This window comes from Corvus hawaiiensis, chromosome Z (assembly GCF_020740725.1).
Source record: "Corvus hawaiiensis isolate bCorHaw1 chromosome Z, bCorHaw1.pri.cur, whole genome shotgun sequence".
NCBI lineage: Eukaryota > Metazoa > Chordata > Aves > Passeriformes > Corvidae > Corvus > Corvus hawaiiensis.
This window is the reverse complement of record NC_063255.1, coordinates 39,842,054-39,860,472: the sequence shown is the minus strand read 5'-3', so window position 1 is coordinate 39,860,472 and position 18,419 is coordinate 39,842,054. Positions and strand designations below refer to the sequence as shown.

General features: G+C 41.5%; 1 protein-coding gene across 2 annotated transcripts in view; it reads left to right on the top strand.

Moving 5' to 3' along the window:
* The window catches only part of NTRK2 (neurotrophic receptor tyrosine kinase 2), a 200,512-nt gene that overhangs the window by 147,754 nt on the left and 34,339 nt on the right, over positions 1-18,419 (top strand). For both annotated transcript variants that reach the window (XM_048291143.1, XM_048291148.1), the window contains 2 exons: positions 6,200-6,372; positions 9,793-10,027. In XM_048291143.1, the coding sequence (XP_048147100.1) occupies positions 6,200-6,372; positions 9,793-10,027 (408 nt within the window). The remainder of the gene's footprint in view (positions 1-6,199; positions 6,373-9,792; positions 10,028-18,419) is intronic.

Below are 18,419 nucleotides of genomic sequence, written 5' to 3'. Positions count from 1 at the left end.
TCCAGCATTTGAAATATCTCATTAAGTGCAGGGAGAATAGATGTTTAGAATTTGGGCTGTGCCTAGTGACCAGAAAATAATTTTATCTGACAGGTCACAATTAGGCAACCGTGTGTACATTTTGAATGAAACCATACAGTAAAAGAAATCAAGTAGATCATCTTTTTGAATTTGGTAACAAAAAACAGAGTCTTGAATCTGACAGTGGAAGAACACAAAAGGAGGATAGACTTGTAGAGTGCTCCATCAAAAATAGCAGGTTTTTGGGTTTGCCAAGGTTCTAAGCTTTTTGATACTTGGGAGTAGTTCAGTCATGTTGACTGGTGAGAAGAAAATTAAGCCCTGAAGGGATATAGCATAGACAGGAGAAACCAAGAGATAGGAGATGACAAAACTAGATCGGAATGATTTTTCTGTTGTATTTTGTTGAAGCTATAATGGAAATTTCCTTTCCTCTATCACTTCAGGGAACTGCTTCATAGCAAAATAAAAGTATTTCCATTCATTTGTTCCTTTTGAAAGTCCTGACCAAATGGAGCCTAGCACTTCTGCTGTTAAATGCTGCACTGCACTTTCTCAGTGTAAATCAAATGGAAGAGCATTCAGCCTTTAAAGGTACATATGTCTCCATAGATTTAGATGACAAATCTATCCATTTTCTGGGCAGGTTGTTATACTATTTTTCCTCTCTTTATAGTGTCCTTAATAAGAATCTTGCAGGCAGCTGAGACCAGATTATGCCCATTTTATGTTTCTGTCATTGTCTCTTAAAGATGTGACTCTGGCTGTTATCACAGAGCAAATTTTTTGGTGAACTGAGCCACTGGATTGATCTTCATATAACTGAGGGTTTAATTGCCTGATGCTTGTCTCTTTCACTGTGGTTACAACAGGTATCCTTTAGTCACACTGGAGGTCAAGGGATTGGGCCTCCACTGGAGTGCAGAGAGCTCTCCTGCACTCCAGTGCAGGACTGGGTCTGGACTCCATCCCTGAGCACAGGATTTGGCAGTTTTAGCCGTAGAGGAGCAGACCTGGGTGCCAGCAGCAATGAGCAGCTCCTCCTGACACACAAGGGCTTTAGAGCACTTCAGCTCCGTGGGCAAAACCGGAGCACACCCATCACTATTGAATAGATTTGGTGAGCCCAGTGGAAATAGGTACTTGCTGAAGAGTAAGCTGATGCCAGGGAGATTTCAGCAGCCAGGAGGCACAGCCTCACCTGCTGTCCCGTTCCACTATAAAAGGGGAAGCCGGGAAGGATTCTTTTGATAGATTTTTCTGACGAAAAATCAAGCACTAACATGGCTATATTATATCTGAAAACCGTTTATTGAAATAATAAAAAAAAAAAATCCACCAAATCAAAAAACAACAAAAAAGAAACCTAAGTGTACTTATTAAAAAAAAAAAAAAAGGCGGGGGGTGGGAGGACGGGAAGAACAGGAAAAAGGAGCAGAAAGAGAGAGAAGAAAGAGAAGGGGGAAAGAAACAGAAGGCAGGGGACAGCGTTACCACAGAACCCCGGCTATTTGTGACAGCATCGATTAGGCACAGGGAGCGTGAGTGTTGAGAACTGCGGAGCGTTTGTGTAGCTGCAGCGGCAGGTTGGCCGCATTTTTTGAAGAGCAGCAGGCTGCGTGTCCCTGCCGTCGGCGGGGAGCAGGCTGCCGTGGTTACAGGCGCGCTCCTGGAGCAGCTGCGGTCTCCCAGCGTCGGGGCGCGGTGGCTGCGGGCGGCGGCGGCTGCAGGCTGGGTGCCGCGGGGTTGTGCTCCGGGCTCGCTGTCGCGGGCAGCACGGGGAACACGGCGGCAGCGGCGGTCACGGCGAGATGCAGGCCGCGGCGGCTGCAGGTTGGGTGCGGGAAGCGGCTGGAAACTGGGTGCGGGTGGCAGCTGAGGGCAGGAGATCCTCATGGCGCCAAGCTAGTTCCCGGAATGGGCACAGCAGGGCAAAGCAGGCACAGGCAGGGAGACAGGACCACAGGGGAGAGGGCGCGAAGGCAGGAGCAGAAGAGGCCAAGCTGACCCTCCAAGCGACCCAAAGCAAAAAGACAAGCCAGACCTCGTGGTGCTGCGGCTAGCCGCTTTTACGTGCCCTCAAACTCCTGCCCAGTTTGGCTTCGCGGGCCGGCATTTTTCGCGGGCATCCGGGTACTTGGCTTCCCCGGCTAGCGTGTGTGTGGCGGCGGAGTGGGGAGCTGCTCGCAGTCTAATCTCTGCCCTGGGTGCCGGGTGAATCTTCTCTGGGCACAGGGCAACACAGTTTTTTATAAGAATTTTCTTCACCTCATTTGTGACATATGTTGAGGCATACGTGTTGGTCCCTCTCACCTGCACAATGTGGGTCAGGTTGGCTAGTGGTTTCTGTCGGCTCCCTGTGCCTTCCAGTTGCTGGAAAACTGTATGGCTCAGGCCTGGCCCTGAGCATCCATCCCTCTAACTCGACATGTCCCCTTCTTTTCAGCCAGCTGGTATCCAGAATGCTGACGTTGCTTCAGCAAATTATTTAGGAGCTAAGAGGTCCTGAAAAATCTGGGAAGATAAAAAAGATCAGGCTTAGCATAAAATACCAAAGAGCTTGAGCTTTTGCTCCTTTAAAGAGGAGAAAGGCAATTTGTTTAAATTGGTTTTGATTAGTGTGGGCTTTTTGGGGGCAACACAGGAAATACTTTCCATAGGACAAAACCTGAGCCTGGGCATTGTACTAGCATTGCCCCATAGCACATCATGTCAGCACACCATTTGCTGCAGGCACTTTTAGAGAACAGAGGATGGAGGAAGGAAAAATTACTCGTTTTTTGAGGGCCCATTTTGCTGTGTTTGTTCAAGCCTGGCTCAGTACTGCCTCCTCATAGGATTGGATCCCCAGGCATAGTCTCACAGTAGCTTAGCCTGTCCAGAGAGGGAGGTGAGGCTGACAAGGCACAGGTTAGCAGCTGCCTTTGGCTCCCCTGGGAGGTTTTGCTCAGCTAGCAGACCTGCTGTGTGTGTGAGATCAAGAATATTTCCATGGCACCTGCACAGGAAAACCAAAGGTTTCCCATTGTTCAGATCTTCAGTTCAGTTCAGTCACAAAACGACCCTTTCATTTTTTGAGGAGAGGTACCAGTCAGCTCTCTTATATTGATGGGAAGCCATAGCAATGATTTTGCAGGTGAAGGCTGAAACAATAGAGAGGAGTGGTAGTAGTCATGTAGCTGTCTTGAGGGTTTGTCCACCAAGTCCTGCTGATATTGGCGACAGCCCCATCCTCCTGCTATTGCTCTGACTTGCCCATGAAGGCAGCTTTGTGGTGTCAGGGTGGCAGTTCACACTCACTGCAGAGCACAGGCCAGTACAAGACCACACAGAGTGCAGATACCTGGATAGGGACTCTGTGGAGGAGAGTAATTGTGGGGTGGTAGTCCCACTGTTACAAGGATGAACTTGGCAGATGTGGAGCTCCTATAAGAGCCAGGGGCCCCTCTGTTTCCCAAGGAAGCTTGTCCCTCCTCTTTAACTGTGGGCCTGAGTGGCTGGAAAGCACATGTGATTGAATCTCAGATCCTGCTTGGGAAAACCTCCTGTCATGCTTTGTATGCAGAGCTTTGGCATACTTGTCAGTAATGATAATAATAATTAATATGTCTTTCCTCTCTTTGTGCTCTTAGGGTTTTATTTTGGTTTTTTTCTTCTTTTCCTTGCACTGAGAACAAGCTAAATGCATTAGTCAATGTCATTTCTATGTAAATTCTGCATACTTACTAATTTTTTCACCTTCCAGTCTCCTCCTTGCCTGACTGTGCCAGCTCTCTCTCATGCATTGTATCTATTTTGTGCACTACATGAAATAATGAAGAGGAGATTTTGCAATGGTGGGTGACAGAAATTCTAGTCACCCCATCGTAGTAGAAACCCTGCCTGAGTTTCACCTGAGTTTTAGACTTTCCTGCATTTTGCTGTTTGACACAAAATGTGGAATTGCCATGGCAACTGCTCTGTCATATGATAATTTTGCTGTTTCTGTGAGATAAAAAGCGTCTTCTCAAATATACAATATGCCATCCTCACAGGACAGAGCTGTCAGCATTTTTACTGTCTTTCCAGGGAAAGAGCCTGCTGGAAAGAGGATCAGCCTCTACTTCTCTCTGTCGGTTTTTTCCCAGATTGCTATTATTTAAAAATGCGTTTTATATGAAATGTTTTTCTAATTCTGTTGTTGAGAAGAATTACAGTCCAATCACTCCATATATGAAACCAACAGAGGAAACTCAAGTGACAACAGAATTACTAGTGATTTCAGTATATATAGTATGCGCTGGACTGTGGGTTGGTGCCTGTATCATGTTAAAGCATCATCCCAGAGCCTGGAAGTATTGGAAAACACTTCAATTCCAGTCCTCACTCAGTTAAGATGTGATTGTATGTGGACCATAGTGGGTAGCAAATTTGATATCCGTGGTACCTCTGTGTATACTAACATGTCGTGGCTAGCGAGCCCTTGATGATGCAGTATCCTTGTTGCGTCATTATTGGTAAAGCTTTTGGAAAAAGGATTCTGGGCCTGAAGGCATGTTAAGATTCATAAATACATTCCTCAGGGAATGGACATCTAAGGCAGGAGTGATTTCTTTTGCCTCTAGGATCCACAGAGCCCGAAATCCACAGGGAAGAGCCCCTGAACTTGGAAGATAGCAATCCATTCTGCTCTACTCCTTGTCCCCCCATCTGAATTTTATTATGGTAGCTGTTCATTTTTCAAGACCCAGGATTGCGATATCACAAGTAAAGCATGTGGTTTTTTCCAACAGTCATCTTCTAGGCTCTTCTTCACACATGCATACATATAATACTGGAAAAGTGGACAGAATGGTCCCTGTTGGAGAAAAAGCTTGAACAAACCATGACTACTGCAGCTAAAAACTCAGTTTGTGTGCAGAATGATTGGACAGTATCAACTTTTTCTGTTTCTGTTCTGATTAGTGTGGTTGGTCCCATGCTCTGTATATTAATTCAAGATAGAAAATAAAGTGACTAGATGGCCAGGAAAAAGGCATCCTTAGTTAAAACATTGCCACTACTTTTGTGTCTTATCTTCCATTGTATTAAACCTAGGTATTGTTAAAATCCAGAGGCACAGAGCCCAGACAGCAGTTTCAGTGAAGAATAAATTGTGAATGTTGGTAACTTGCCATCTTTCTCTTGTGGTTTTAAAAATACTGTTTGAATTAGCATAGTGCAACCATTGTACCTATTGAATATAGAGTCTATTAGTGGTTTATTGTCAATTATAATTATTCCTCATTTAATTGCTGTCAGAACTTGCTTTTTTTTTTTGTGCATGAAAGTGTTTTCTTGCTCATGAAATGTAGTTGGTAAGGAGAATTCCAAAACTGCCTATGCGTGACAATTAAATTAGTATTATTTCATTTTACAACATTTAAGCCTCCTATTTGATCCAGTGTTGATATATTTCCTTCAAAATTAGAATATGCAAGCTGTATAAATAAAAGGGGATGAGAAAAGCTGACATCCCAGAATTCCTCTCTGCATCTGCTTTCCTCCCTGTCTATATCACTTTAGGATTTGTCCTCCAGTTACTTATACATATGCCTAGTCTTAGTCATGTGAGTAGATTTCCACAATTTCAATGGAGTTTCTGGCTGAAGTCTCGGATTATAAATTCTGGTCCAGAGACATACTCTAATGTAAATCTACCTAATGTATAGCACACCACAGGGGCTAACATCAGCAATACATTAAAGAATGCACCCACATTACAACCACATATTTTAAACAAGCAGTTTTATTTTAAAGAACTAACAAGAAAGGTAAATATGAACAGGATACTAGGGGTTGCTTGAGTTAAATGCTAAAGGATACAAACCAGCTGTGTAATAGTATATTTTTTGGATGAGATCAGTTTATTTGTTCTGTGTTAGGAAAAAACTTGTCACAACAAGAGCATGAGTATTCATACATTGTCTTACAACACAAGTGTTTGTTTGGGATAACATGTGGCAGGAGAATGAAAATTGTATTGCCATTTTTTAATTGCACTTCAGGATCACATCTGCATTTCTAAAAGAGTTATTAAAAAAGTACTTCCTCCATCCTCTGTGCTGTACTGTGTCCTTATCTCACCCTTACAGGGCTGTCCCACATGTTCCCTACCTTCTGTGAACATCTGTCCTTACGTTTTCATTTTCTCCACCAGACGCTGAAGGATGCCAGTGACAATGCCCGCAAGGACTTCCACCGTGAGGCAGAACTGCTAACTAACCTGCAGCATGAGCACATTGTCAAATTCTATGGTGTCTGTGTTGAGGGTGATCCGCTCATCATGGTCTTTGAGTATATGAAACACGGAGATCTTAACAAATTCCTCAGGTAAATCCATGAACATGCATTGTGCTTCTGAGCCAAAAGTGGTCAGTGAAGGTAGGTGTTACTGGTATTTAATGTCAAATTAACAACTACCACTGGAAAATGCTGACACCTAGGAAAACAAATTGTATGACTCTCGTCTTTTGTACTGGGATGTGGGGCTCTGTTTCTCTGTCTTTTTGGAAGCACCATTAAATCAAGCTTTGTACCAAACAAATGGGAACTGAAGAAATGTTGTTTCCAATATATTTCAGTGTATTCTGATGTTTGGTTATAAATCCTACAGTAGGCATCATTTTCTTACAGGCTTTCTGGTAGCACGTAGGTGGCAAAGAGCTTCTGAAGTCTAACCCCTTTTCTCTTCCCTCCTCTCAGTGTTTTGGAAAGACTGCCTTAAATCTGCAGCAAGAAAACCATGAGCCATGGAAACTTCTGTGAACTGGAAAATGCTACATTTTGGGGTCCAGATTAGGGCTTTTATTTCATAAAGCTGTTCAGGAATGTGTATAGGAAATTGAAATTTGGCAATAAAGCAGTTATAAATAAATATATGATACCTAAGCTTCACAACTGGTAACCCATGATGCAGGAAGTTATGAACAGAGGCCTCATGTATGCCATTTCTACTAGCCTGGACTTGTTGACACAAAAATAAACAGTTAAGAGATAGCATTTGCTCCTATGTTAAAAATGTAAGAGACTGTTCTTTCAATGTCTAGTGTGTAATTTTATCAATAGCTATCACAAAGGTATTTGAACATACGGAGGTCTTTCCTGCTGAGGATAGCTAGGGGTACCACCATTTTGGAAAGATACCTCTAGCAAAGCTGTAAAACAATCAAAACTGATGTCCCATTAAATGGGTTCATATTTTCTGTATAACTGAAATTACTATGATTGCTAATGCCACTATTTATGCATTTTTTGATAGCATATGTGAAATGAGTTTGTTGTCCTTCTACTGTCTGTTGGAAAAATAGCCACACCGTAAAAACAAATGGCATCAACTAGCATCCTCCCTTATCGGCAGGGCTGACAGGTTTGACAGAGAAACTGGGATCTGAACTGGAGATGCAGAGCAAACACTACTACTTTTCTCAGGCTGATTATCTCTCTGGCAAAGGATTTATGTATATTTAAGAATTCAGGGCATTTACATTTGCCTGCTTGGTCTTCTGCTGTGAATCAGGAGAAAACTGCAGTTTCCCTAGATGCCATCCTAGGACATTTTCAGAACACTGAATTTCCATTAGAAGAAGCGAGATTCTCAGCTGATGAGAAATAATTTCTTATTCCATAAGAAGTACTTATGCCTTGATTCTTTTTGATTGGCCTTTTCTTACCTTGTAACTCTGATTTTGAATTATTGTACAGAAAAGTAGTTTAGCAGACTGTGTATTTCCTACTTTAGGCCTTCACTTTTAAAAAAATTATTAATCAGCCCTTGTCTTTAGAACATAAAATGATTATGCTGGGACAAGCTTTTAAACCTAAGCTCCAATTTGTCATTCCTCTCACATTTTCTGCAGCTTGTGCTGCAGACCAGAGGTTCAGAGCAAAGTGGGCTGTTCCATATTTCTTACCCTGCAGCGCCACCAAAGGCTGTTGGGGAAAAATTGATCTGAAAATTTAACCCAAATGAGCCTGGCTGCCTGCATGCAGCCAAAGGGTGTTCAGATCTAGGACTAAAGCCTCAAACTCATGCCTGCCCAGTGCTTTGTGGACTAGTGGATGATGTGGCTGCAGAGAGTATCTGTCAATGTTCCTGGCTATTGCAGACACTGAAGATCACCTCATTTATGGCCAGCACCAAGAGGACAAGCAAGCTGGATGGAATGTCAGGAATAACCTACAAATTCCATTAGATACAGACCACGTCCTCAGGGAGGCTAGCAAAAAGTTCTCTAATTTAGTGGCTCAGATGTTCATGTCTGAGAACACTTATTAAAAAAAATCCATGCAGAATAAAGGTACAGTATTTTTCAATAGCAATTTGCTTGTGAGTTTCAGTTGGAGATTTCATATTCTCCCATTTATTTCCCCTCATCAACCTAGACAGATGAATGGCTGCCTGTACATACCCTGTGGCAGAGAGCTGCTTTGCCTGGTACCAGATGCAGTCCCATCAATGCTACACACCCTCCTTCGTTTCTCACGTCTGTCACTTTGCTCATGAAATTCTTCCCTTGGGGCAATTTTAATATCATATTTCTAATTGGTAGTGTCAGATTTGATCTCACAGATTTTGATTAATTTGCAACTCTTTTCCAAACTCCTGTGCCCTTACCCTAGAGACAAATTACGGCCTCACCTCTGTTGAGAAGGGGAGAGGTGGTCTCTTCTGAAAGAATAGTTTTCAGGAGTGGAGTTAAAAAAGGCTCCTGAAAACACAGAAAAATAGAATGGATGGGAAAGGATATTCAGAACATTATAAGCTGTATCAAATGAGGAGTGATTGCCAGATGACCTCATTGATTGGATAAGGATTACGTAGTAATTCTTTCTGTAAAACATTGTTCATATGAATGTTTATATCTGTATTTTCAAGATACTAGGATGTACATACATACCAGAGCTCCTGTAGTTAAGACGGGTGAAGCACATGTGTCCCAGTACTTCACTGTGTTTTCCTAATGCAAAATATCTCTGGTTTTGCTGAAGTGCATACAAGTATTCTCATTAATCAGTTGATTGTTGTTTCTTAGGGACTTGCTAGCTATTGAAAACCACATATTTCTGAAGCTGTTTTGTTTTTCCAAATAGTTTTTTTTTTTGTCCTGTTCCTATTGTCAAGAATTCTAGTCGCAGGCAGGATTCACCCTTGGTGATGAAATAAGCAAAAATCCTTTCCTGCTGAGCATTTGGGTAGGAAAGTAGAAGTATAAATTTAAAATTGCTGCCCTTGTTTCTCAGATGGAGAAGAAAGTTAGTTCTTTCTTGTTTAAGAAAAGATGGAAGGGTCAATGGCCTATATCCCTGCAGAAATCAAGGAGTGCCAGTCACAGGAAAAGTGATGCTATTCATGCCACTTCATTGCCTTTCCCTCAATTGTTTTTCGCTCTTACAGAGTGATAAGATTTCCCCTTGGTTCCCAAACAGGTTAGTTTGTCAGCCTTTCTCCAGAAAAGATTACTAGAATGGAACAGGAGAAAGGTGGTGTTTTCTGATGGGTGGTGTTGTGAACACATATGCCTTATTTCCTTGAGTAATATGTATCCTGTTTGTAATGCTCTTCACACCACTTATCTTTCACACAATGAAGAAAAACAGTAAATGAAAAAAGCTAAGATACAAATTTTTACCTATTTCACCAAGGAATTTATAGCCCTTTTGATGGAGTTGTGTGGGCTGAGGCTCACTAATGCCTTTCACCTCTCTATCTTACAGTGGCCTATCAGTTTATCAGCTTGTGTTTTGGTGCAGGGCACACGGACCAGATGCAGGACTGATGGCAGAAGGCAACCGTCCAGCTGAGCTGACCCAGTCCCAGATGCTTCACATTGCCCAGCAGATTGCTTCTGGGATGGTTTACCTGGCATCACAGCACTTCGTGCATCGGGATCTTGCTACCAGGAATTGTCTGGTTGGTGAAAACCTACTGGTGAAGATTGGGGATTTTGGGATGTCTAGAGATGTGTACAGCACGGACTACTATCGGGTAAGTGAACTGCTGTAATAAGTAATAAGCTAGGTCTTGTTCAGTCTTCTTACCACACTGGTGTGACTGATTCTGCTTTTATGCATAACCATCTGTCTGTCAGGTAATTTAGAGCCCAGCATATGGAGAACCTGGTTCTGAGTTAAAAGGTTTTGGTAAATTTGGAGAGTTAATCTGAGTAGATTTTCATGTTTTGTTGTTTATATATGTTGGGTTTAGATTCTACATCACAGAAAGGTCTTTTTCTCTGGGCAAAAAATTCTGCATGTTTTCTTGGCTTTAGTGAAGAAGAAGCAGCAGATGAAAAGGAAGAGCGGGTAATCAAATTTGGCCCAACACTTCGAAGCTATTAAAATACGTTCTTAAATACTGCTAAGAAAAATGGAAATGGTAACTTTGGGGAGTAGTTGTATAATGCTTCAGTTAACTAGAGGAAATGTAAGTACTGGGCAGCAGCAGTGACCAGTTATTTTACTCAAGAAGAGACTAGGTGAGAAGTTGTTATATACTGAGCACCTGAAAGCTTTTCCTGCCCTTAGGGCTTTAGTCCTACTTCTTAATGTTGAAGAGTTGTTTTGCAGAGGGTAAGAGTAACATGTTGCTCTTTTTCATTCTGACTGTTTTCCCTGAGCTTGGTTGCCATAAAGTGATATCTGAATTTTGCAAAGACCTTCTAAGATTGCTGGGATAAACAAACTCTGAAGATTAATCACTGTTGTTGACATATTTGTGCTATGTGGTAAGTCACGTAGTTGACACCATTTCCTGTTTGCTATCACATTTGTAATTTCATGATTGGAACTGAACCTGTCAGGTGTTTCTGGCTTGGGGAAGGCAATCCATGGCCAAGCTGATAATTTACAAACCCTAGAGTTTATCCTGTGAAATAAACTCATCATCTTTAAGCACAGGTTTTGTATCTGCCTCTGACATGACTTGTTGCCAGTGAATTCCTTATTCCTTATTCCTTTTTCGTTATTCCTTTCTTAGCCACTCAATTTGGATTGTGTTAGTAAAGGACAATGTCACCCCACCATCAGTGTTGGTGGGATGCCTGGGAAGAGATTGTCTCTACAACTGGCTGAGGCCAGACAGGATAGAGGAAGCTAGACTTTTGAAAATTACTGCTGAATGCTGGTTTACTTAGAAGCTCATAAGTAACAGCCTCCCCTCTTAATTTTCTTTCCTTTCAAAGGCAAACCTAGTATTTAGTAAACATATTATGCAGATTCCTCTTATATACTGTTATTTTGTAAACTGGGACTTTGAATTATTTGATCAATGTGAAGCAAGCATGACTTCATGCACTTCAGAGCTTGAAAACAAATATACAGGATGGTAATAATTTCCTCTGTGTTTTAAAGGACACTGGTGAGCAGAGGCTAAGGTTTATTGATTTTGGATCTGATTTTGCATATTGCATTTTTGCTCCACTTGTTGGGACTGAAGTCATGGGTCTGTTCATACTTCAGTGTTTACCATGTTAGTTGTTACACTTAAGAATGAATGTATATGCAGAACAGTACGTGTTTGCAAAGGTTGTTACAGTCAGAGGCAGCATTTTTGAACATATGCTTTGCTTATTTTTGGAAAAAAAATAGTAACTCCCCCTGTTGCATGAAAACTACCTGCAAAAGGGGGCAGAAGCTCAGTAGTCATATGGCCTTCCTGGAGACAACTGAGGCCTGGCTCAGGCATGTGATGGTGTACGGACTGGCATCAGCTTACCTGCTCATGTACCTCTGGATTTAATCTTCAAGTCTTGCATATGAGTACTCAAGCAAAGCTTTTACCCACTGGAACACAAATTTAGAATGACACCCATGACCTGGAAAAAGCAGGAGTTGAGGAAATTCTGGGTAACCTGGGCACCTCTCAAAGGATCTCATTTAAGGGATACACAGTATTTCCCACTCACTATCTCTCACACAGAATCACTCTCTTCTTTCCTTCTCTCCCTTATCTTCACTTATTTTTGAGTTCAGTGAGGGGTTCTGAGAGGTCTAGGGTTTAACAAAGGAGAAGAAAGAGGCAGTAGTGTGAAGAGGATGCAATCATTGATGTGAGAGAAGGAACAAATAAGATGGGAAAGGTAATTGTAGAGAGGTGTTAGTGAAAGACACAAATGTGAATGAAGGGAGAAAGAGGTAAGTGTCAGAGGGGATGATGTAAAGTAGCATGGCCCCATGCAAACTGGTGGTATAAGTTTGCAGAGTGGTGGGTGGATATGAAACTTCAAGTGAGGTAGTTGATTTTTCTACACACTTAAGAAAAACAAGAAGGATAATTTCTCTGGCCCCTCATGTTCCAGCTGGCTTCTAACTAGTGCAGAGGAGGGACAGAGCCAGAGACTGCCATGTCACCATATTTCGCAGTTGATAAAAGCTGGAAGTTACAGTTGAGCCTGTGAAGTTTTGGCCTGCCCTTTTTGGGACATATGTGGGCTGGTCAGAAGATGGTCATGAAAAAGTCAAGGCAATAATGAATTCCCAGATGGTTGACCTGAGAACTGCATCCTTGGCAGACCTAAGTCAGTGATAACACTGGAATGTCACTGACCTACCATACCTAATTGCTTATAGCAAGCTAAGTCTTTTTAACTGCTCAGGCTTAATCACTCACAGAGAAGCAATTCATCCCCAACCCTGACAGCTTTATCTGTTGCTTGTTGGAGAGATTTACACAATTCCAAAAAGTTCTGCAGGAAATGGTTCGTCATCTCTGGGTTTTAATACATTGGAATTGTTTTTTTTGGATCCTGCCACTCAGTCATGATGTTAGATTTGCCCAAGATGATTATTTATAGCTTGCTTCTGTAAGATAAGGATGATCCCAAGTCATTGTGCACTGTTAGATTGTTAATGACATTCTGCATTGAATCAGCTCAGCTGTTAAGAGATGCTTCAGGGAAGAGGGGGAGCAAATTAACCCTTGGGCTGGGAATACATGTGATGTGTGGCCCTGATTGCACAAGCTTTTCTTTTTTCTACCCCTTTCTTTTTTTCTGTCTTTTTCATCATGCAGGAATCTTGTAGGTAGGGGAAGTCTTGATGTATGTGCTACAACCAGTGTAACAGCAATAGTTTTCGATAGTCAGACCAGAGGAGCCCGGGGACATGAAGAAACTGCGATGGCTTTTCTTTTCAGAACTGCTCTACACCCCAGGCCAAAGTAAAACAACTGTCAAGTAATTGGTTTGGTCTGTGAGCCAAATAGCTCCGGCAACACTGCTGCACTGCAATCCTTATAGCACAAAAGATCCATTCACAAAGTTATTTACTTGAAGAGCTTAGGTGTCAGGTTTATTAGGGGTTTTATTTGTTTTGTAGATATTTGGATTTTGTTGTTTGATTTCCTACCCCCACAGGTCTGGGTTTCCTGTCTTAGTCTCAGATACCCAGGTAGTGCTTTCAAGTAACTTTCAGTGCTTTTAAGTGTTGACATTGAAGCATGGAAAGAATTACTTGGTTATTATTTTTTCTTGCACTCAGAGATAATATATCAGGGCCTTTTTAGGCTTCCAGTTCAGGTTTGCAAGTGATTTCTTAGTACTTGGTCTTAAAATAATTTCATCATTTCTTAATCATAAGCAAAAAGCTTGGAAAAAAGCAGAAGTCATCTTATCCCAGTACTTGGAAAACTTAATAGGGATATGCTTTAAATATCCAGCCTGGTCAGCCAACTACAGGCTTGAGCCAAGGTTTCAGATGAAACTGTGATCTCACCAGACTAAGCAAGAGCTTTGCCATTAGTTTCATTAGGACCAGAATTTCACCCTTCCCCATTTTTATGTTTGTCCAGTGCAGGATAGAGATTCTGTTTCTTATTTAGATTTATGGAGCTCAATTGTGTAATCCTTATTTAGCTATTGTATAACCTACTTGCCTTTATGCAACAGCACAAGAACAGTGGAGAAAGTATGGACTCCTTTTCTCAGCTTGTACAAACCACTCAAAAGTTTGTCAAAAGACTGGGCCTAGTGAGGTTTCTATCTTCCTTTAGACCAAATTTCCCCTAAAACTACAGAGAGGTTCACAAGTTTCCTTCACTTCTGGCACAGATGGGGCAGAAGACTAAGAGGATGCATTTCAGTGTAAATTTCAGTGACTCTGTTTCTCTTTAATATCTTCTCCACATTTTGTACCCCATTTTGCTATTTAAAGAGAGCATGTCAGATTGGAAGAAGAGACACAGGTCACACCAATCCTAAGTCTTTCACTCTTGAAGAAAGCCACACAGTAGATGTTAAGTGTAGGAGCAACAAGAACCTGGGCCCTCATCATGCTACGGGGAAAACACCAACACTCACTAGTACTTTGACCCCTTCTAAATAAGACACCAAGCCCCATAAAATTCCAGTCTGCCAGGGAAAAAGAGAAGATTTCAACAGTGTCCTGAGCCCGTAAAGAGAAACAATGCTTGGCAAAAATTCCTGAGAAATCTTAGGAAGTCAGTCACACCTGACATACAGCAAGATGTGACAGCAATTGCCATCAGATTTTTCTGTCAAAATCACCTTCTTAACTGGCACCCTATAGAAAGCTATGTGGGCCCAAGCCAGCTGCATCAGCCAGTGGTGTAACTTGCATTTGGTGGTGCCCCTCAGAGCACATCTGGCCATGTTGTCTATTCTCAGTGTGGGAACCAAAGATGAGCCAGAATCAAATCATACCACAAGAAGGAAAACAAAAAGACAAGTCCTGAAGAAAGACTTAAGTAAGTTAATAAGGTGCAGCCTGCAAAATGCTGGCAGGCTTCTTCTCAGATATACCACAGAATTGGATAGCAGCAATCTTGTGTTTTTGAAGCCTGGATTTCTAACTCCTGTCCTGTCACACAGCCCCTTCTCTCAAAGTGGGTGTTGCAAGTAAGTAGAATCCTGTGCTGCCAGTGCTTTGCCTAGAAGGCTGCACGGCAGCTTCTCTGTCCTAACAGCTGCAATTTTTGTTTTTCAAATCCAGCAACCTGAATTAACTCATGACCCATAGACACCTACTTGATCACATTATTCCACTCCCTTCCCAGCCTTTAAATCTCAATTGTATTTAGAGAAAGTACTCCTGTCCCCTACCAGACTGTTTTAGAGGGTTAAACAAGGACCACTCTCAGGAAAAAAAGTGTCTTCATTTTCTTTTTCTCCTAACACTAGCCTTCTCCAATGACTTTCAGTGTGTGAAATAGCAATTTCTGTATCTCTTTCTGGTACAGATATTGCTAGAACTGTGAGTGGTATTTTCCAAATCAGATTTTTGCCATTCTTGGATTAGAGGTACCTCCCAGCCTTTAATGAAAATGTGCTGCTTAGTACATCTTAGACTCACATAGTCTGTGTCATTAGCACATGTTAACTGTATTGTCAGACAGTGCCCTGGGCCACTCTCATCTTCCACTCCTTCCAAATGAAGAACATCCCTTCTTTTTTCCTAAGTTTTTGGTTTCAGTCCCTCATTGAATGACTTTGCAATTCATACTGGCACATTTTGTACCTCTAGTGGTTGAGAAAGACTGGTGTTTCTTTTTTATTTTTCTGTGTTCTTTGGGGGCTGGGTTGTTTTGGTTTGGTTTCGGTTTTTTTTAATTAGAATTCAGGTCTTGTCTGAATTGGTGGTGAGTAAAGAACTAAAGAAACAGAATCAGGGTACAAAAAATAAACAGCTGATGGAGTGGGAAAGGTTTGAAGGAAGTTTCCTAGATTTTTGCAGCTTTGTTTCTTAATGTTTTATTGATAATTTCTATTTAATGCTAACATTAAGTATTTTGGGATGTTTGTCTTTTTAAAACATAGGTTCCCATGCACTTTCAGTTAAGACAGGAGAAGCTATTACAGTCCTTAGCCTTCCAGTCAGACTACCAGAAAAACTAATGGTTTTTTTGGAATTTGCCATTCCAGGCCTATTTTAAAAATACATAGATGTTGGGCTTTCTCACTACATCAAAAAGGTGAACAACCTCTTTGAGAAACCATTTTGACACCTGTGAGAGTTACAGTCCTCAGCAAACAGTTTCGATTCTGATTTTTGCTGTTCCTTAGCAAGGCCAAGGTAGCAGTTTGAAGAACAGTGAAATAACATTAGTATTAAAGGAGTGAAAGAACATCTTTCCCACTAACCATACCCTCCCTTCATGTATGAATCTAATGTTGTAGAGTGCTGTATTTCTGGAAACTGCATGATATACTTTTCTGGTGACACTCTATGAAATATTTTCTAGAAGATAAGGCTAGTAAAATAATCACCAGAGAGTGATCTTGCTTAAGCTATTTCCAGTACCTAATGCTTATTTGCGAAGCGAATTCATACATGACAGCAAGGGGCTAAAAAAAGAAAAGGCTGGTTTATCATTATTTGGGCTGTAACTAGCCAGGCAAACACCATGATACAAATGTTTACAGTGAGGAACAAGTGTCTGTCTATTCTGAAAGGGCAATAGCAGCAAACACCTGCAGGTCTCAGCTGTCACTACAGAGATGAATACCTGTGTGTGGGAGTTTGGAGGAGGCTGCACTAAAGAAAACAAGAAAGAGTTACTGGGAAGTCAAGCAGCTTGTCAAGGCATTCTCGTAGGTGTGTGTATTGAATTGTCACAGTTTGAAGGCACAGTTTGAAGGCTTTTTATTAGCTTCTATTTTTGCATCCATTGCTCAAAAGGAAATTATCTGCTTCCCTACATGGACTTCTCGGCTTTCCTCCTCCGTCAGAGGCTCATTGCATCATGTGTAGTGCTGGGGAGGACAGAGGGTTCCAGCAGCCCTGGAGGACGTGCACAGATGATTTCATGCAACTGGAAACAATACAGGAAATAATAGGCCAGCTTGAGTGATGTAAATCCAAAGTAGCTGCCTTGAAGTCAGTGCAGTAGCTCTGAACTTAAAGAAACATAATCACAAGCAGAATTAGGCCTAATGACTTTACAGGACTTCCTAAAAGACATTGCAATGTCAGCACTTAGAAACTGGTATGCAGCAGGACATGGCATCCTGATGACAAAGGATGAGCACCATGGCTTGATGTTATTACTTGCCTGTGCCAAAGTATATTCTGTGCAGTGCAGGAGGCGTGCTCTGTCCCCAGCTTTTACTTACACAACTACTGGTTGAATTCCTGGTTTTGTTTGGAATTACAGCTGTTCAACTTCCTCAGTTCTTCACAGAAAACCTAATTTCAGCTTTGTCTTAAGCAAGAGCAAGTTCCATCTTTTGTAGTACAGCTGTAGATGTAGTCACTTCCTAAGTGAAGTTTTCTCATCATCTTCACATCAGGGTTATTGGTCCTACTTGCACTTCTGTTTCCATCTGTTTTCACCAACACAGATCCTAAGAGGGGAGTCCAAGAAAGTTTTCCTTATTAGTGTTGGGGGAAGGAACATCAGATGTCCAACAGGTGTAGTGTGCTGCATTTAACAGTCAATTCTTACTAAACTCTGTCTTGCAGGGTTAATAACAGGTTGGTAATACAGAAAATGAGACTTTTAACTGGGAAGTTGTGACATACTTCACTTGGCCAGATTTGAGCCTCCTTTCGCTTTAAATGAGCAAATGGGAAAACCGCGTCATGGTTCCTGGAGTACATTCTCCTTCAGTCTGTGAGATCAAAGAGTATAGAGGGCAGAAACAAAAACCCATAATAACTAGGTTGAAAAATTAAGCTGATTAAAAGACAGACTAAAGCAAAGTGACCTTGTTGCTATGACCAGTTACTTGATTGCTCATTGCATTTCAGTGAATAATTTTTCCTTTGTAAATCCACCACCATTAGATTTATACCAATGTGGTTCTCATGCAGCATGTCAAGAAATAAGTTCATCTTGAGAAAAAAAGTTCAAGCCAGGAGGCAGTGCCTAGAAACAAATGTTATGCAGAAATCCTGTTGAGCTACACTATAGCTAAAAGTGTTGAATGTGTGTCGATCAAAATATTAAAGTGCTTGGAAATTTTCAAATGGAAATTTTTCCTCTGTTTGCTTCTGTTAAAAGCTTTGAGAATTTAGTATTTGGTTCTATTCTGGTTATAAAACAGATATTACAGTTTTCAAATGGCTGGAAGTTTTGGATTTCCCACCCCACTGTCAAGGCATTTTTATGGAGTGCTTTTCAGCTGGTTACTCCTGCAGTATGCAGTTGGTAAGAGCCACAGGATCCACATGCACGCCTATAGGATAACAGGAAGTTTACATAGTCATCGTCACCAGTGGCTGACACGGGCTTTTCTGTTGAGGGGCTCTTAGCACAGATGTTCATTAACTTAAAAAGTCCTTTTAAAATTATACATACAAAACTGAATCATTCTCAAAAATAACCACACATATGGATATAAATTGCAGGAAAGCAATGATTCACACATTGAAATTAGCCTTAGGAACTGCAATGTGGAGAGCTTTGCAGAACTCTGATCGTA